The sequence below is a fragment of the Microtus pennsylvanicus genome, chromosome 4 (genome assembly GCF_037038515.1).
Source record: "Microtus pennsylvanicus isolate mMicPen1 chromosome 4, mMicPen1.hap1, whole genome shotgun sequence".
Taxonomy (NCBI): Eukaryota; Metazoa; Chordata; class Mammalia; order Rodentia; family Cricetidae; genus Microtus; species Microtus pennsylvanicus.
Genome location: NC_134582.1, coordinates 94281562 through 94302570, shown reverse-complemented (window position 1 = coordinate 94302570; position 21009 = coordinate 94281562). Strand labels below are relative to the sequence as shown.

The 21009-nt window shown below is 45.4% G+C and overlaps 1 protein-coding gene across 5 annotated transcripts in view; it reads left to right on the top strand.

Moving 5' to 3' along the window:
* Ly86 (lymphocyte antigen 86) overlaps positions 1 to 20416 on the top strand; it is a 59637-nt gene extending 39221 nt beyond the window's left edge. For 2 of the 5 annotated variants that reach the window (XM_075969889.1, XM_075969885.1), the window contains 2 exons: positions 14309 to 14361; positions 19283 to 20416. In XM_075969889.1, the coding sequence (XP_075826004.1) occupies positions 14309 to 14361; positions 19283 to 19366 (137 nt within the window). In that variant the 3' untranslated portion in view covers positions 19367 to 20416. Of the gene's footprint in view, positions 1 to 1227; positions 8707 to 10024; positions 10240 to 14308; positions 14362 to 19282 lie in introns of those variants that run through there. The other 3 variants (XM_075969887.1, XM_075969883.1, XM_075969886.1) reach the window with 3 other exon arrangements.
* The last annotated feature ends 593 nt before the right edge of the window (positions 20417 to 21009 follow it).

Sequence of the window (21009 nt, the reverse complement as noted above, 5' to 3'; positions counted from 1 at the left end):
TGACCCACAATAAATATTTCCTCTTTCTTAGGCTTAACTAGATATTTGTTACAATGAATGAAATGCTAAAGCAGCAACCTATTCCCCAAACCAACGAAATCAAAATTTAAAAGCTAGGAGAGACAAGGGTGTGAGTCATATGTAAAGGCCCTGGGTCCATCTGTACACATAGACATGGGTCCTTTGGGACATCTCTAACAGACGCGGGGCACAACACAATGAACACTGAAAGGACTTAATAATGTCACTCTCAAGTTAGGAACCTAGAGAAGTGCTTGAGACGGTGCTCACCCACAAGAACTGCTGATACGTGGGCCTTGTTCCTGTCCAAGACACATTTCATCAAAAATAAAGAACTGGAAGCTATTCCAAAATACAACAGATGTGAATATATGTCACTTTGTGCTCTATGAATGCTACAGGACAAAATGAGTTTGGATATTAAACTCATTAACTTTAAACTCTTAGGGTTTGAAATAAATACCACAGGGACATTTCTTGCAAAGTGAAGAATTCTTAGGCTCTTGGTTGTTTTGTAGGGTGTTTGTTTAACTGGTTGTTACTTGTTTGTATTTGAGGTGAGCTCTCAAGTATTCTAAGACATAGCTGAGGATGACTCTGGACTCCTTATTCTCCTGCTTCTCTCCCCTGAGTGCTGGGATTACAGGCATGTGCCACCATGCCCATCTTATGGAGGGCTGGGGATCAAGCCGGGGGCCTCGTGGGTGCCCCACAAGCACTCCACCAACAGAGCCAAATCCCAACTCCCTGAGTAGTTCTTGAGTCTAGAAAATAATTGCTCTCTGGCTTATCTTCTGCATAAATCAACTTTCCTATTTTAATTGTTTGTCCAATATGGTAAATACATCATAATTATAAGAATTTCAATATCCAGGAGATCCACTGAGAGCCATACATAAGGATGATATTGCCCTTGGGGCAGATATTAGCCCTGACAGCAGCTAAGGGCTTGGACCGTGGTACTTACTGATTTTACATATGCAAGTAAGTCCAAAGTAGACGTGCACTAGGTGCTCTCTTCTGAATCCTTGTCTTCCTTTCCTTTGGGTCCCATGGTGGGGGGAGGTGTTTTCTGCTGTCCTGGTTCTCACTAAGCATCTATACCTGATTATCATGAGGATCCCATTAACCTCTGAGATAGATACCACAGCCTCACTGTCTATGCCTATCCAAAATTCATCTGAACGCTTCTACCTAAATCCACAGGTCAGAATCCATTTGCTTCTCTCGTGCCTTCATTACTTCAATTTCAGTGTGCTGCTTTTCTGGGTCTGTGAAAGAGGGGCCGAGCGATGCGAACGCAACCTCTTCATTGCCTAGATTTGGAAAAACTCCCATTAAGCACTCTCTGTAAAATACTTCCTACCCGCGCTGCTATAGTAGACGACAAGGCCAAAAAACACCTTCCAGGCAGTACATTGAAGAGCATTAATCTATGCTGACAACCTGACAACCTCCATGAAGCTTGCTGGAGACACAGCACGTCCACAGGCCTCATTATTCACTTGTTTAACAAATGCAAGCCCGGAGAATCTGGTCACTGCGTTCTGCCATAACAGAAGGAGATTAAGCAGCTCCATTTGAAGCCTCAATTATGAAATATGTCACCCCTGTTTTACACATTCACTGATCTGGCTTCTGGGGCCACTTGAGACCACCTGCTTTGGCAAACTGTCTTGCTGCAGGCTTCATGCTCCGATGGTCCCCACACTTTATTCTCAACCTCTCCTCGTCCCAGTTTCGAGTCCTGACCCTCATCAAACCTCTCAATAGCCTAAGTGACAAGATGTCTTCATTCCTCTTCCCATGGATGAACCTAGAAAATTGTCTGCTCTCTCCTGCCGTCCTCATCCCCGCTGTCATTTTGTCACTGCAGACAGCATGTCACCAAAAGCGCTATTATTCTGGGACAAAGTCTTGCTCTCTGCCTCATCACCCTGTCTGGCTTCTGCAGAAGAGAACGGGGCCAGACTCAGCCCGGCAGCTCTCATTACTGAACAGGTATCAGCTTTGCTTGGAGGCTGCATGTAACTGTATATGGATGGACCATCCTCAAGATTCAAGCTCATGAAGAGAATTCTGAGAACGTGCAAGCCTTGGGTACCACTGTGCCTACAGAGAGGGTACTCACCCCAGGTAGGGAACCCATGACAGACCAAAGAGAGGATACCCCCAAAGTCCAACTTAATGAACCAATAAGTTTTGGGGAATTGCTTAAAGAACTATGGGTGACTAGCTAATCTCAGGACAAAGAATGACTCAGCAATGCCTTTGCGGACCTCTCTTGAGAAACTGGTGGTGCTGGTCTAGGGACCACACCCTGAGACCCACTATCCTGGTGGACACTCGTGGGTTCTGGAGCCAGAACTTCAGAGTTAACTACTTACCAATTATGTAACCTTGAACAAGCCACCTACTTTCTGAGCCTCAGTTTCCTCATTTGTACAATAAAGAAAATGAGACTGAACCCATTGGATGATCAAAGGAAAATGTGGGCTAATGTGTATGGAACCTTGCTTCTACCGTAGGCATTCAAAATAGCATCCATGGCAGATACTTGAAGCAGCTAATGACAGATTCCCAAACTTAGGCTAGAAATCCCCAGGGAACCATCAGTCTGGGAGTGGAAGTCTGCATCTTAACGAGGCACCTGAAGAGGCACTGGAAGCCTTGAGGCTTAGAAGCTGAAGTTCTTTTTCCTCACAGGGAGCAGGAAAAATGCCTTTGGTCCAAGCCGAGTACTCCCCAGAGGTCAGCTAAGCCAAGTCTCCCAGGTCTTCCTGCATCCCCGGGGAGAACTCCATTTGCATTTCTGTCGCCTTGCTTTGAACCCTTTCTTATCTTCATGTTTTATTCCTTGTCTGTAGACTTCAAGTAGCTCTGGGTTTCCTAGGCAGCCACTACTGCTGCAAATTCATGGAGAATCAACAGAAGCAATAGTCTTTTTATTGAATGGGTAGAACGACTTTACTCTTGAACTGCAGAGCACAGACCTAGGAATAATGGCCACAAAAGAGTGGACATGAGCAATGGCTAAGCAAAAGGAGACTCCTCTGTGTTAAACAAAATGAAAGGAGAGACCCCAGTTGTTAAAGAATGGTGCGGTTCTGGTGTTGTGTCTCCGTCCTCAAATTCAAGTACCACTGTATGTGATCCAATTGTGGGTTAAAACTGTTCTTTAACATCAGCCATTTTTTTTTTTAGTTTAAGCCCAATATAGTAAGGCTAGCGATGGCCTAGGACCAGAAGCAATTTTAATTTTCTAAGACAACACTTAGCTTCTTTCCAAGTCCTTAGCCGGTTATGAGATTCCATAAATCTAATTCAGTGACTCACACACTTTCACGCAATAATCGTTTAAGAAGCTAATTTAAAAGGACAACTCTCCCTTCCTCCGTCTACCCCAGGCTGACCCTAAGGTTTCTGGTATTTGCATTTTAACTAAGTAAACATTCCCTGAACACTGCTGTGCAGGGCCCCAGAGTCCCCCAGGCCAGAGACACCCAGGCCTCCTCAATGCTTATGCTGCATTCTCCGTCACGACGACAAAGGACAACGTTCTTGCCAGCCCTGCCCAGGTTTCTGCAGATCTCTTTACCTGGGAATCCAGGTGCTCCACCAACTGACAAGATTTATTTGAGTGTGATGCTTAGTCTCTACAGAAATCCAGGAATAGGACAGTAAAAGGAGAGAGAATAAGGATCCAGCCAAGTTCTCTTTGTTGTGCTTCTCAGGAGTTGGGTATTTCTCACATGGAACTTGAACAGCTAAAGCAAACAGAGTTGGGGGAGGAAGCTGCCAATGAGTCTCACTGCTCACAGGATCTCCTTCTCCATCTCTCCTTCACGACTGTCCACTGCAGTAGCTGTCAGCCACTGGGTCTGTGAAGTCCTTGAACTGTGGCCAGACCAAAGTGAGACGCATTGTAAGTGTAGCACACATAGTAGATTTTAAAACTTTGTGCAAAAAATAAAAAAGAATTATTAATGTAACTACCTCATTTTTATATTGGTTACACACTAAAAATGGTAGTATTTTAAGCAATGTGGTTAAACAACATATCTCATTCACCTTACTTGTTTTCCTTTCCTTTTTTGAATACGGCCACTAGAGAAGCTTAAACGGTCCATGGGGTTCACGTTGAATTTCTGTTAGTGTTGACCCAGAATTTCATTGTCCAGAAAAATGACCACAAATCGTATGTGGCAGTTCAAAAATGGTTCTATTTAAGTAAATTAAATTCTGTTTAAGTAAATTAAAATGTCAACTCATCTGTTGGACTGGCCATAGTACAAGCTCTTATGGCCATAGGAGGCTGATGGCAGAATGTTCTACTGGGCCAATCTGACCTACTGCTTCATTTGGCTCTGCATTGCTTGTAATTGTCTGTTCTGAATTCATTGGTGTACTTTGCATTAGAAATCTTACTCCTCAGCTCAGTTAAAACCCTCCTATTTTCTCTTGTACTCAAAGCCTAGAATATGTTTCTGTCATGGGGAGCACAAATGCAAAGAAGCCCCCACTTGTGACCCTGTCTTAGGCTGGCCACCTGGGTCCTTCCTCCACTCTTAATCCAACACCACTGTATTGGCTTCCTACTGTCACTGTAGCAAGTTGTCACAGAAGACACAAGTCATAGTACTGATTTGTTCTCTTGGCATCTGGATGCCACAAATCTAAACCCAAAGTGTTGGTAGAGCTAGCTGTATGCCCTTGGAAGCTTATGGATGCATCTCTCTTGCCCATTTCAGCCTCTGGGACTGTTACATTCCTTGACTCACAAGCCTAACTCTCCACTCTGCTCCCTCCACTCGGCCTCTCCTCTTCCTCCTCCCATCCTTCCCCCTCTCATCTTCTAGTTGCGCTGAGTCTATCCAGGAAACCTAGGGTCATCTCTCCACCTCAAAGTTCTCATTGAATTACATCTGCAAAGTCCCTTTGTCCATGTGAAATGGCATAGTCACAGTCTCTGGGGACCAGGATGTGGACATCTGAAAGGGACCACTGCTGTCCAGGCAACCCTTACCAAGAAAAAAAACAACACTTTTTCTGACTTCTGCTTGCAAAGTCAAGAGCTCAAGTAGTTACACATAATCCAAGGAACCTTGAGTTCCATGTGTCTTTGATTAAAATGACTTGTGAATGCCAAGCAACTGAGAACTCCCCAGACCACACACTTGCCCATATGCCCAGTGCAAGATATGAGTTTTTCTGTTTGGAAGCCAGAGCATTGCTTCATAGCAAAAGCTTACCTCACGGGGGCATTACTGTCACCCTTTCTCAACTTAATAACCACCTCTGTTTGCAATATTCCTTACCCAGAAGAGAAACAATTTGGCCTTAAGTCAATGATGTAATTCGTGTGTTGAAACCATTCCTAGTTCAAAACCAGCTTGCTATCTAAAAAGACTGATGGTGAGCTTGTCTCTGAATCACTTGAGAGGTGTGAATAGGAGGCCACGATTGATTCAACCCTGGAGAATAACAATTTGACAATTTTGTAATGATCCCATGCAAGTTCACGGTGAATGTTTTGGAGTTGCCAATAACATTTGATTTCTCTAGGTAGTACAATTCCTTAAGGCGGTTAGAAGTTTGGCTGCATGTGTAGGGGAAGATATCAAAGTAGAACTTACTAAGCCAAAATGAAAATAATTCATATAGGGGGAAAGTAACCATGGTTTCTGTACAGCTGTGGGCTCTAAAGCAGAACTGTGGTTTCACAAAGGAAGCCAATAAGTATTCCCAAGACACCTGACTACACACAGCCAGCGGGATAAGACAAAATACTGGGTATTAGCTGGGGGTGTAACTCAGCTGATAGCATGCACACCTAGCATATATGAGGCCCTAGGATAGATGCCTGAATGACATGAGTCAGGTGTGGTGGCACAAACCCCAAAACCCAGCACATGGGAGGTGGACACAAGAGAATCAGAGGTCCAAGGCCATTCTTAGCCACAAAGTGAGTTCAAGAACATCCTGGGATATGTAAGACTCTCTCTGTCTAAGTTAGGGTTTTTTTTTTACTGCTCTGAAGAGACACCATGATCATGGCAACTCTTATAAATAAAGACATTTAATTGAGGTGGCTCGCTCACAGTTTCAGAGGTTCAGTCCATTGTCATCAGGATGGGGGAACATGGCAGCATGCACGCAGATGTGGTGCTGGAGGAGTAGCCCAGAGTCCTGCATCCTGACTCAGAGGCAGTAGGAAGTCGACCGACCATCACACACCTCTTAGTAATGCCACTCCCTTTGGGGGGCCATTTTCTTTCAAACCACCACACTGTCTCGAAAAGAAAATAAAAATTTAAAATCTGAGTGTCACCAAAAAGACTTTAGAAGCAAAAGGCAATATGTTTTCATCATTGACCACTCATTTATGTTATTATTAAGGAAAATAATCCTCTCAGGAAAAGTTTCAAATATTGTCCACGGGTTTCAAATCCAGCTTGTTAGACGGCTCGTTATTTCATTACTTGTTGCATATTGTGCTGTGCTGCTCAGTGCTGAAAACTCAAAAAGAATAGAGAACCCAGAGAAGCTGGCAGTAACCCCATTCTGTTTCTTAAGTTTCTGCTTTCATACCACCTAACTCATTGCCTCCTGTGTTCAGATGTCATCTTCACCTCTGTCTCTGTCTCTGTCTCTCTGTCTCTCTCTCTCTCTCTCTCTCAGCCACCATCTCCTCCCAAAGTCTGAGGCTCAGAGGCTTCACAGGCACAGTTCACAACCTGAAAATTCTCCTTCCTGGTGTTTGGCTTAAAAGCCAGTGAACCAACTCCTCTCAGCAGAACCAGTTCCAAATGAATCAACAGCTGAGTTTCTTGGGCCAGCGCTAGCCTTGGTGTGTGGGATGGCTAGTTTTTTTGTTTGTTTGTTTGTTTTGGGGTTTTTTTGGGGGGGTTGGTTTTTTTATTATTTTCCATAAGCTGGAGTCATCTGGGAGAAAGGAACCTCAATTGAGAAAATGCCTCCCCATGATCTGCCTATAGGCAAGCCTGTGGGATCTCTGCTTGACTAGTGATGGATGTGGCCAGGCCCAGTGCACTGTGGGCTGTGCCACCCATGGGCAAGTAGTCTTGAGAATGCAAAAAACAGGCTGAGACATCTATGGGAAGCAACCCAGTAAGCAGCGCTCACTATTCCATGTCCTTTCATTCATTCCTGCTTCCAGGTTCCTGGCCTGGTGGAGTTCTTGTCCTGACTCTCTCACTGATGGACCATTAACTAGAAGTATAAGATGAAATAAACCCATCCCTCCCCAGGTCGCTTTCAGCTCCATCATAGCAAGTGAAACCCTAAGACGGTGTACACAAGGAAAATAGAGCAGTGGTGGGGCCTGTTTCTAGTTCTATAGCAGAGTCCTTGAGCCTGGGTACTTCCTAAAGGAATTAGTTTGTTTAGATCGATAATTCTGCAGTCCAAGTAAGGATGCCCACATCCGCTGAGGGCCTCATGTTGCCTCATAATGTGACTTAGGAGCAAGAAGAGATAATGAAAGGAACCACTCCGCTGTACTGCAGACGTGTTCTTCTAACAGCGCAGCTCCTACAGAGCCAGCGCACCAATCTCTTAAGAGGATGTTATATAACCCTGAGGACCAAATGCATCTCAAAGATCCCACTCCCTCTTGATACCACGACATCACATGGGTTTGGAGGGAGACAACCTGTATGCAAAGCATAGCAGGTACCTTCTACCAGGGTGTATTCTGCATTGGAGATCCTCCCTGTGGAAATACAGAAATGAGGGACTCAAACTCAAAAACCTAACGTTAAACAGGAGTGACGGAGAGTTGGTTGGGGGTAGGGAAGGAGGGCTCAAGGAGGAGGAAAAGCTTGCCCTCACTGTATCATGGCTCTGATCACCAGTTTGGGGGAATTGCAGCCTATCTTTCAGGATTGTCCTTCTCAAGGTCAGGAGGCTCCTAGGTCAAGGGCATCCTCTGGGGTTTAACATCACCAATTTCCTAGTTCCTCTCCATGTCATCTCTGACACCAAATCTATGCCCAGGTGGCAGTCCCTTGATCTGGCATGGCACCCGAAGGCCACGGCCGCCTCTGGATTTCTGCTTCTCTCCCCCCTCCTCACATACTCTGCAAGCATATGGTCAGGCCCCTGCAGGCCCATCTGAGACTTGAAGCAGATGTGCGGTGGAAACTCCCAGGGTGTCCTTCAAAAGAAAATGAAAGTGGGATAGAGTGATAGCTCAGGAGTGAAGCTGCTCTTCCAGAGAGCCTGGATTCAACTCCCAGCATCCATATGGTGACTCACAACCATCTGTAATTCCAGTTACAGGGAATCTAACCCCCCCCACACACACACACAGTCTGACCTCAACACACTAGGCACAAGTGGTACACAAACCAGGTAAAATACCCATATATGCAAAATAAAAATTCTCAAAAGTGAAACAGAAACAATTCAGGAGCTCTATAAGACAATGGTAAAATCACCCAGAAACATACAAGGCCCTGGTCTAATTCCCAGCATGCACATATGTGTGAACACACAAGTACACACACAGAGAGACAGAGAGACAGACAGAGAGAGAAACAGAAACAGAGAGAGAAGGGAATGGAGGGGAGAGGGGAACAAGAAAGAAGGGAATGGGAACAGATAGGAAAAGATGGCAGAGCAGGGCAGAGGAGGAGAAGAGAGGAGAGGAGAAGAGAGAAGAGGAGAGAAGAGGAGAGGAGAGGGGAGGGGAAGGAAGGGGAGGGGAGAGGAGGGGAGGAGAGGGGACAGGAGGGGAGGAGAGGGGAGGGAAGGGGAAAGGAGAGGAGAGGGCAGGGCCTGGAGTGCTGGCATGAAGAGCTGTGTTGGAGGAGCCACACTCAACCTTTGTCTAGATTTGGCTCAGTGAATACCCAGAGGTAGGGAGAGGGGAAGGGTTTTATTCACAGCTCACTAGAGTGCAGTAACACACTCCCTGACTACCCCTCCAAAGATAGGCAGTGTGCTCCACTGACCTTCACCTCTCTCGTGGTTTTCTTCCCTTAGTTTTTGTTGGGCTCCATCCCACTGTGCCCTTGGAGAGCAAAGGCTGTGTCCCCTAGATCCATAGGCCTCCCCTGCATGCAAAGAGCTGTCAGATCATGGTTCTGAAAGAATCTCCATTTTTCTCTCTATAGTTGTACTGTAATCCCACCAAGAGAGTGCAGGAGTTCCCTTTCTTGACAAGAAGTAGGAACATCAGCGGGTGAATGTTTCTACATTTCTACACAGTAGAGTGTTTCCTACCCTAAAGAAGGAAATCCAGTCATTTCTTAAGACCATGGCTAAAAGTGGAGGACAATGGGACAATGTGCCAAGTGAAATAAGCCAGAGAAAGGACAGGTATGGCATGGGTCCCTTTAGATATGGATGCTAAAAGTTAAAAAAAAAATTAAATTCATCAACTAACGATGGAGAGAATAGCTAGGAACTAAGAAACAAAGGAATGGCATTGGTCCCAGGGCAAAAGTGAATTTCCTCACTGCTGTGTTCAAAAGTCAAACAAGAAAAGGGGAATTTCTTTTGGTTCACCCTTTAGGAGATACAGTTTATCATGGCAGGAAAGGAGAGGTAACTGGCCATGTTACATCCATGGCCAAGAAGCAGACCAAGGCCATGCTGATGCTCTGCCAGCTTCTTCCTTCTTCTTCGGCCAGAGATTCGGGACCACAGAATCATGCCACCCACATTTAGAGTGGCCACCTCCGTTAACTCAGCCTAGAAACTCCCTCACAGACCTGCCCAGAGGCCACTCTCCTAGTCAATTCCAGACCCTGTCTACTTGACAGCATTAGCCATCACAGGCACAGAATTCTAGCTGTAAGAGCAACCAGTTCTTGAGATCTGATGCCCAGGGAGGAAACTGGACTTCATAGTCTTGTGCTTTTAGCCGGAAACTTGCTGACAGGGTAGCTCTTAGGTGTTCTTATTGATGGGCTGACACTGGGAGTGTTTGATTTCATTGTCTTTGATAGACACTTTGCCCAATAATTTCCTACAGCTTGGGAGAACCAGCTCCCCCTACTGGCCCAGCAGGATGGAAACTGCTTTAAAATACCAGCAGCTGAAGGGCAACAGACCAGCTCTGATACCCGCAGCCTGACTCACATAACCCCGACATGCAGACCCGCATCCTTAAGGACCTCCACTCAGGGAAAGCTAGGTCCTTGACTGTACCACAAGAAAGAATTTCAGAAAAGATCAGAGCACATAAAAGTAAGTATTAAGCAGAGGTACTGCACACTGTAGATTTAAAAAAGAGGCACAAGGAAGGAGAAAGCTCACACGAATGTGGACTTCTCAAAAGAAAAGAAAGGAGTGTTTACACGTTATCCTGCTTTGCTCTCCGGTCATAAGCACCAAAAGCAACTGAGGGAGGGAAGGGTTTATTTCATCTTACAGCTTACAGTCCATCGTGGAGAGATGTCAGGGCAGGAATGCGGAGGCAGGAACTGAAGCAAAGGCCATGGAGGAACACTATTTACGGGCTTGCTCTCCAGGCTCACGCTCACCTGCCTTTATTATATGTCCTGGGACCGTCTATCTAGTGGTGGAACTGCCAACGGTGGACTAGGCCTCCCATGTCAGTTACTACTCAAGAAAATGACCCCACAGACTTTCCTATAGGCCAATCTGATGGAGGTGTTGCCTCAAATGTGGTTTCTTCTTCCAATAGGACTCTAGCTTGTATATAGAGTTGACAAAACACTACCTGGTACAGCTATCTTCCCAGTGGATGTATTCACATAGCTATCCATAGATAACTTTTAAAACTCATTGTTGCAAGTTCAGAAGCCCACCTGTGTGTGGCAAACAGCTGCCCTGGCAAAGCCAGAGAAAGGGTAAAGGGCCAAGGCAGAAAGGAAGTATTTCAATGAGGGAAAGGAAGAAATGGGTGCACGGATCCTGGGGATCTTTTTATAGTATAAAGTGTGAGAATGTTAATTAAAGGAATCTCAGAAACGAAGAGGGCCTGAGAAGGGAAGGAACGAGAGTTTAATTTTAGGTGTTGTTTTGTCGGGTTAACAACAAAAAGTCACTTCCCTGAGTTCCTCGTAGCTATTCTCAGGAACTTCATGGGCTCCAAAAAAGCTCCAGTTGAAAGTGTGAAGCATAGAAAACCAATTTAATGAAAACTTCTCACAGAGAAGGACCCGTGAAGAGCGAAGAGCACAAATTAGCAAACCCTGGGGCACTAAGTGAGCATCGGAGAAGAGCAGGTATCATCGACACGGCATTCTTCACACATGTCCATCTTTGAAAATGCGGGAAGGGAAAACAGCTCTTTCCGCACAAGGCTTTCCAAAACTGAGGGCCACGGTAGCTGTCAGAATGCATCAGATGACACTTCTCTGAGGTGACTGATAATCTCCTAATGGCAACTGTCACTACCCTTCCTGGAGACCACACTCCGCCCAGTGAGACCACAGACAAGGACTCTAGTCCTCCTTGAACCCTGCAGGACATTTTTTTACTTCTGTTTTGTGAGTCTAGAAGCTGAGTTGGGCAAGATTGCCCTCTGTCACTTTCCTAGTGACCAAGAGAGCTGGGCCTTCTACCAATCTCTGCTTCCTGGCTCGAGTCATTTGCCCTGGGCCATCCAAGAGCATTAAAGTGGGCATGAAGTATGTATGCTACAGGAATCCAACCACACAGAGAGAAAGCATAGGGTGGAAGGGGACCAGCAGGAGGACAGGTGAGAAGGGAGGGAATTTGGGGGTAAATATTAGTAACTATCATAATGCATGTTGTAGGTATGCACCCAATTCCAGAGGGGCACCTGCTGAGATTTCAAGATTCCTGTATTAAGGTGCAAAGAACTGGACCAGGGACACTGCTAGCATTAGAAATGGAGACAACTAATTAGCAAGAAAGTTGGGGCTGGAGAGATGGCCCAGCGGTTAAGGGCAATTCTATCACAGGAACAGAATGTGGTTCCCAATACACAGAGCTGCTTACAAATGCCTATAACTCCAGCTCCAAGGATCCAATACTGACTCCAGCCTCAGTGGTCACCCTAGAGCGCAAGTACACGCGCACACACACATACACACACACACACACACGTGTATACAGAAAGACACACTTAAATTAGATTTTAACATGAGAAAGGGAAAGAGAGAGACAGAGACAGACAGATACCCTAGATTTTGACTTTACAGTCATTCACATAACATCTACCTTTCCCTGCTTTTGGAAGTGTGTTCTCACACATTCTCTGTCTCATCCGTGTAGCCCTGGTGAGGAAGGGTCTCCAGTCTTTCTGCTAAAGGCTTGGTTGTTGTTGTTTCCCATGCTAATCTTGATGTCTACAGAACCCCCCCTCTCCACCTAATTCCTAGCACATGTGTGAAACCAGACGTGTCTTCTGGGGATGGTGCACCTGCTGTCGCAGTACTTAGAGGGCTGAGGCAGTGGGATCAGAAATTCAAGATCATCCTCAGCCTCTTAGTAAACCCAAAGCCAGCCTTGTCTCAAAATAAACAGGAAAAAAAATGCCACTGTGGAACCCATTGTTTTGTAAACTGACTGAAAACAAACAGCTGGCCTGTTTTAAAATGGTTTCTTTTTAATATAGGAGGTCTTCATGGGACTGAGACAGGAAGCCTCTGAAGTGGGTCAGAAGAAAGATGGGTCTTTCAGCACAGGGAAAATACTCGGTGTTCTTAATTCAGTGACGCAGTGCAATGACCAGTAAGACAAGCACCCCTATGTGAGGGGCCAGAATTCTTTGCTATTCTTGTCTTCATAAGAAGACAGCCAGTAATTCTCCTCTCCTGAACATGGCTAGACTTATTTCTAATAGACATAGTAGGAATGACATCATGTGAACCCTCCAGCAACGAGCAGCAGCAATCACCGTGTCTAGAGAAGAGAAAGTAACAAGAGTGACTACAACCCAACACTTGCCTACAGTGAGCTAGTGGGTGTTCCCCCTGGGACTGGGTCTTTGAGTTTCTGGCCACAAACCTCACAACAAAGCCCTATCAGCACATCATAGGAATTCTGCTGCCTCTCAAGGAATTTCCTTGGAACACTGGAATAACTTCCTGTGTCTCTCACCACCCAAGGCCTTCTGCCTCCTTGTTCTGCCTGTGACTTTCAGTGAGAAAACCAAACCAGTCAGGCAACCTGCCTTGATTCTCTGGCCAATTTACAAATCAGCCTACACTGAACTTCTCTCCAGGACAAAGCCCTTCCCTCCCATCTTCATGTCTATTATTCCTTCTCCTCTGCCATTCAGTCATTCTCTTGACTGGCTTTGCTACTCCCAGCTTCTGGATGCCAGAGGGTTTCCCGGATGCTTCTGGCCTTCCCTCCTCTGTTTAATTCTGTCTTCCTTGAGGGCTTCATCCTGTCTCGTGACTTTATAGGTAGCTACATGATAATGACTCAAATATTTATAGCTGCACCCCTAGTTCTTCCCCCAAATTCCAGGTCTGGTATCCAACTGCATTCAAAGACCCTTCATTGGTCACTTTAGAAATCAAGCCCTTTCATCCCCAACACAAATTTTCCTCCCCAACTCCCTATTTCCTCCCCGACTTCCTATTTTCCCAGACGCTCAAGCCACCTCCATCTCTGTCCTTTGCTTTCTCGGGTGATTTTCCACGTTGTGCTTTTTCTTTATGCTGTAGCTTTAAATTTCTCTTTCTTGTTCAACTAATCAGTTGTCACCACCATGGAGATACCTCCCTCTGACCAACCATCCTGTAAAACTCAGCATTCCCCTCTTCCCAGATGTAGCAAAAGTTTAGCACAAGCTGCTCTTCAGGCTTTGAGTTCATTAACCCTGCATTCCTCCAGGCCTAGGAAGCAGACACAGTTCTTAAATTACAGAACCATCTTTGGAACATCTTAGGAGTGTAAAGAGCAAATGGCCGGTCAGACCTTTAGAGCAGATGGCTTCAGAGTTCCACCCTGCGTTTCTCCTGCATCCCAGCCCCAGTGTGGACTCTTGACCACTCAGTCAGTCTGTCTTTCTGTGACCTCCACGCTTCCTTTCAGCTCTTTTTGCTTTCTGGGCAGCGCTCTGCTCACATCTTTCTGTGCTGTCAACCTTGGCATTGGAAAACAAGCAACATACAGACAGAGACTGTTGTTCATAAATAAGTGAAGATCCATTCGGAGCCAGGAAATTAAATCTTTTATATCAGTGGCTACTTTTGTTTTATTACCCAGACTTGATTTACATCCCTGTGGCCACAAATAATATAAACACATTGTTTGGGGGTTTGATTTAAATAAATGAATGATATTATATCTATGCTTTATGTATTTTCAGAGCAGATATACTATGCTGGCCCTGTCAATAATCTTGGATTTGATGTTCCACAGGTAAGGTTTGGGTTTTCTGTTTTGTGTTGTTATGTAATATTATGTTGAAAGGTGAATCTTTAACTCTTGGAAGAGAAGGAAGAAGATGAAGATGAGGAAGAGGAGGAGGAAAAGCAGGCGAGGAGAAATTTACTTAAATAGTTGAAAGTGTTAGCACGTGCCATAATTAGGAGATATGCTTAGCATGCTGGCCTTGTCCTTTTGATGCTTCATATTGCTGTTCTGTTGAAGGCTTTGGGTTGAACCAGAACAGACCCAGCTGAGAGTTGAAATGCTGGCATCTTGTCCACAGGATTGGGGGGTGTCCATGGGAACCCTGTATGGCCAGAGTTGGAGTGTATCTGTGGGGACCCCATATGGCCAGAGTTGCTTAGGGTGTGTCTGTGGGGACCCAGAATGCCCAGAGTTGGGGTGTGTCTGTGGGGACCCTGTATGGCCAGAGTTGCTTAGGGTGTGTAGGAGGCAACTAACTTCTGGCAGAAAGAACAGTTTCCAAACCACAACGGCTTCAATGTCTTGCTGTGTCTTCTAGGATTTTAGTCTGCTTCTATTTACCGTGTAATGTATAAACAACAGGTATAGGGAGATCACTCAGCTGGGAACGTGCTCACCTTGCAAATGTAAGGACCTGCATTTGCTCTCCAGAGCCCACATTAAAAACACCAGACGAGGTGGCACAGGCTGGAAAAGTGGAAACAGGCAGACCCCTGGGACTTGCTGGTCAGCCAACCTAGCAAGTTTCAGGTCAATGAGAGAGCTTTACTCAAAAAAAAGGAAAAAGGTGGATGACACATGAGGAGTGACACCCAAGATTGTCCTTGGCCTCCACAGGTGTGTGCACACAAAATTATATATGTGTGTGTATGTGTGGTTTATATCCACACATACAATAATTACATATATGTGATTTATATATAATAAAATTATATGTATATATAATTGTCTACACACACAAACATGACCACATATATACACGTACACAGAAGAATAAAGGTGCACCTAGCCCACCACTCCAGAGTGTTGAACATCTGGGGTAAAGGGGGAACATCTGGTGAGGATCTCCTTGCTGTTGAGGATTTTACAGCATCCTAAGTCAGTACAGGACTTGAGAGGACAAAAGGAGTCAACGTGATTTTTATAATATACCCACTCCCGAGAAAACCCATTGACTCTTTACCCTATTAGTCTGTGAATGAAAGAATCCACTCAAGGGCAGATCCCGCTTGAAGGTTCCACTGGGTATGCATCCTTCTGTCTTCATGCTGAGGATTAAGTTTCAATAGACTTACAATGAGGACAGTCGAGCCACACCAAGGTATCACCAAGTAAATAAAGTGGCCTGTCCCGAGCATTCAGCAACAAGACTCAAAGCTAAGACTAGCATTTCCCGTGAAGTCCTTTTTATTCAAAATAACGTTATCTCAGGAACGTGTGAATTTAAGCCATTCTGACTTCGCCATGCATTTCCCTCCTGCTACTGAAGAAGAAATGGTATGGAACACCCTGAAAATGGAACCAGTCAAACATCTTGCTTTCAGCTTCTTTTCTGTCATCTGAAATCTGAAGGAGACACGGCGTCTCTTCCGTAAGAAATCCCTTCAGCTTTGTTTCAGCTCGGAGTTGGTTTCCCTCCTGTCGCACACAGTCTTGAACAGGCCTTCTTGGGTTTCCGTAGGAATCCTTCTCGCAGCTGGAGTCTCTAGCCCTCACTCTTGGGAACTCTCCAGTGATCTTCTCGGGCCTTTGTGTGAAACGCACAGCTTCTGCCAGGAAGGGAAATTCAATCTCTCCTCACTCCTAGCATGCACAGCCTAAACTCTCCCAGGGAGCTTTTCTTCAGATTGTTGCTACTTGAAAGCTTTTCCTTAGCTCATTTTTCTTCTAATACCCCACTAGAGACTGATGTAATAATTGCTAACAATTGGATTTCATTTTGCATGGCTGGCTTTTTAAAAATCAGTTACCCTTAGCAATTCCAATGAAACGAAGGGGGTGGGGTCTTGAAGTCATAGATGCTCTTGGGCAGGAAATTTACCCTCCCAGACGTAAAGGGATTTATAGATGCTCCTCGTCTTAACTCAGAGTTACAGCGCATAAACTCCCCATGAGTTTAAATAGCAGAAGTTGAAAATGTGTCGACTCTACCCAGCCTCCAGAAAGAGCGTCGCGGCTTCATGCATGGTTCTCAGAAGAGTGCTGGCTGTTTAATCATGTATTCTCACGGCTGGGCACTGTGACTCACTGACGCTGCTCAGCACGGAAGGAGGTTTGAACTGCGTGATGCAGGCCTGTATGAAAATGAAAATTCAGGCTGCAAGGTATAGATCCTACTGAGTCCATTTTTATCTCCCACCATTGGAAGCAGAGCCATTGGCAGCGGGCACCATGTTGTCGTCATCTACAGTGCCCGCAGGATACTCCTTCCCTGCCTTCCTCAGCCAATAAATAGTTCTCCAAGAGACAGAATCCAGCGTAAGCCAGACTCGGGGCCAAGTGTTCTGGGCCTGGGCCTCCTCTTCTGGGACCTGCACCCGGGAAGCAGACACCTGGCAGACTCCTTACCCACATCCAGCCTGCAGACCCAACAGAGGACATAGCCTCCTGGGACACATTCTACAGATTGTCAGGCTTGGCCACAAGCACCTTTACCACTGAGCCATCTTGCCATCCCTGCACCTTTATTTTCTGAGACAAGGTCTCACACTGAGCCTGAAACACACCAGTTCACCTGGACTGGCTGGCCAATGATCTCCAGGGATCCCCTTGTTGCTGTGGAACAATCGTTGTACACTGTAAATGTGTATTACACTCATGGGTTAACAAAAGAACCAACTGGCCAATAGCTGGGCAGGTAGAGGTTAGGCAGGACTTGCAGACAGAAACAGAACTTGAAGGAGAAGAAGAAAAGAAGAAGAAGAAGAAGGAGGAGGAGGAGGAGGAGGAGGAGGAGGAAGAAGAAGAAGAAGAAGAAGAAGAAGAAGAAGAAGAAGAAGAAGAAGAAGAAGAAGAAGAAGAAGAAGAAGAAGAAGAAGAAGAAGAAGAAGAAGAAGAAGAAGAAGAAGAAGAAGAAGAAGAAGAAGAAGAAGAAGAAGAAGAAGAAGAAGAAGAAGAAGAAGAAGAGAAGGAGGAGGAGGAGGGAGGAGTCTCAGGAGTTGCTAAGAGATGAATTTGCTGAATTAAAAAAAAAAGGTACCATATGGTGTAAATAAGAAATATGAGTAAATTTAATATGTAAGAGCTAGTTAGTAATAAGCCTGAGCTTGTCCTGGTGGGACAGAAAAGTCCGCCTGTAACTTATCTCCACCCTCCACCCCCACCCACAGCATTAGGATTTTAGGGGCACACTGCCACCCCTGGATTTTTACAGAGATTCTGGAGATATGAATTCTGGTTCTTATGCCTGCACATCGGACTTTATGCCAACTAAATCGCCTCCCTAGCATAAAACATAGCTTGTATTTGATGGATAGTAATTGGGTGTGTTTATAGAATTCAATGTGACATTCAGGACACATGCAGATATATATTGACCAGATCAGGGCAATTGACACCGCCATTGCTATCATTTCCTTGTCCCGAGAAAGGATAGCACCAGCTTATTTATATAAATCCATCTCCACCAGCTTATTTTCCTTTTAACCCAACAACCTCTTGACCCAAATTAAAGTCCTGCATATAATCCTGTACTTCTCTGTGACTGCTCTCTTCTGAATTGAAAGCGGGAGATCCTTTGGTCTTCCAAAACATGAGGACACTTTCTTGGTACAACCTGAACCATAAATTGCCACAGACACAGATACATCTAGCCCTCACTTTCAGTGTCCTCCTGAGCAGCAGAAACAGCCTGTCCCCCATCCATTGCCTCCTGTCTTGTAGTCCGTGCCTTCGTCTGCCCCCAGAAAGCCTGGCTTCCCTGAACAAGTTCACCCTTTATATAAAAGCATGTGTATCTTGTCAATCATAAGCTAGAGCCTGTTCTTTCAAATGCTATAGCTTCCTTTAAGCTAATGACACAGCCTCTTTTAAACACAACATCCAGAGAGATCTTCCTAACATACCCAAGAAAACTGTCACACCTGAGTCTTTTTCAGACTGGAAGCAAACAACCCCATCGTGTCTGTCCCACCCTGAGACTCTGGCCTTCTATGGGCTTCCAATCTTCCTTTCTTTCCCTCCCTCTGAAGTCCCATTGGCTCTTGTCTGTTTTTCAAATACGGTGACATCAACCCCACAGCAGCCTGGCACTCTCTTGCATCTCTTTCAGGTCTATTTGCCTAAAGGGCATCCTCTCTCCCAGGCCTCCCTTGGATCATCCTACTTAGAGTTGCAAGCTAACATCAATCCCACCAAACCCAGCTGTCTTTTCCACCCTCTTCCTGCACAAATTTCTCCATAACAGCTGCAGTTGCAGCGGTCCTGAGAGCTTTCCCTCTCTCCCAGTGAAGTACAAGCTATGCAGGGCAGGGGTTGGCTTGTGTTGTCTAATCTATCTGCACTCTGGAACCATGCCCAACACATATAAGCTGCTCAATAAATACAACTGTTCTTCAACAGTCATGGGGGATGGGTTCCAGACCCCTCAAACACCAAAATCCACAGATATTGACAGAAAGATGGCTTAGCAAGTGAAAGCTATACTCATCCTTGGGTTCACGTTAATCATTTCTAGATGACTTATAGGACTTGATGCTATGTAAGCTCTATGTTGATCATTATGCTGGACTGTCCAGAGGATCTTAAAAAGACAAAGAAGTCTAAACGTGTTTGGCACAGAAACAACTTTTTATGCGTATTTTCATTCTGCGGTCGGTAGAGCACAGAGAGGCACAGCCCTTGGATAGAGAAGGAACTGGCTGCATTTATTAAGAGGTTGATTATATTGTGGATCCCGTGTCTAACGCTTTACCTGTGTCCCTCGCAGGGAGAATACCGGGCTTTGCTGAAACTGTATAATGAAAACCATGCTATGGTGGCTTGCGCCAATGCTACCGTCATCTGCTCCTGACCACGACCTGCCAGAAAATACACAGCAAGCTCAGCCTCGGGGAACCCCAAGGTCCCCAGACTCAGCTGCCTATAATAAGGGACACTGATGACCAAGACAGGCTCCACAAAGAAATTCTGCATGGGTCCCTCTCACCCAGGCGCAAATGCTGCCAGACCCCACAGATGAAATAAAGCCTCCAGAATGATCTGGTTTTGATCCGAGGGCCCTAAGTAGACTTGGGGCCCCAGCTGTAATAGCTCTCCTTATGTCATTACAGCTCATCAAACTTACCTCCTTGTCTGTTTTTTAGAAAGACTTTCTCACAGTTGCCTGGGATTTAAAAAAAAGAAGAAAGAAAGAAAAAGAAAAAAACTGACCCGCACCTGTTCATTGTGGCTTGCTCAATGACTGTTAGTACAGTCTGTGGTTCATAAGTTATTTTCTTCAGATAAAAGTGTTGGCCACTGGTGCGGCACAAGTGGCCCTCAGAAAGCCAAGAGGATGATGCTTAAAATCAGGGTTCTAAGACAATGTGTCATTGATGCTCCTGGGCCCCAAGACCATGATGGGGAGATGCTGATGGAACCCCTCCAAGAGCGACATCACCCCCTCCCCCCCAGTTGTCCACATACCCTTTCCCTTCTTCTGTGCCTGTCAGCCCTCCATCTCTGTAACAAAGCCCTGCAATAACTAACTTAACAAAGGGAAAATGGATGCTTGGCTCACAGTTTCGGAAGTCTCTGCTGGTGACCGTGGTCCTTACACTTTAACCTGTGATGGAGTGTCACCTTACAGCAAGAGCATGGGACAGAGTAAAGGGAGACAGGATCCCACAATCCCTTTCAAGATAATAATTTCAATTACCTAAAACCGGGGCTGGAGAGATGGCTCAGAGATTAAGAGCAATGCCTGCTCTTCCAAAGGTCCTGAGTTCAATTCCCAGCAACCACATGGTGGCTCACAACCATCTGTAATGAGGTCTGGTGCCCTCTTCTGGCCTTCAGGCATAACGCAGAAAGAATATTGTACACATAATAAATAAATAAATATAAAAAAAATTACCTAAAACCTCCTAGTAGGCCCCTTTTCTTCAAGGTTACATCAGTTGTAAATAACACCTCTCTAGGAGCCAAGCTGTTAACTCATCGGCTTTCTGAGACAGTCAAGACTCAAACTTAGCATCCACAAAGCCTGACTTTGCCTGCCCTCAGAGCACTTGGTACCTATTCTTGAATTCATTCATTCGTTCATTCATTCACTCATTCATTCAGGCAATTATGTAAGGCTGGACACTTTACCTATGAGGTACTATGGTCTTAGGATACACTTAAAAACAAAAAGACGCTGGGCATGGTGGCGCACGCCTTTAATCCCAGTACTCAGAAGGCAGAGGCAGGAGGATCTCTGTGAGTTCTTGGCCAGCCTGGTCTACAAAGTGAGTTCCCCGGGTAACCAGAGCTATTACACAGAGAAATTTTAAAAATTTTAAAAAAAGAAAAGAAAAAAGACACTACCCCTACCACTTCAGAATTATTAGTCCCCTGAACTACTTAGAAGTCGTGTCCAGTTGTGGGCACGTTCACTCACACCACTCACACGTCCCTCCTTCAGTACCTCAGTAAGTAAGCCAGTTGCCACCCTGCTTCTGGCTTCCCAGAAGC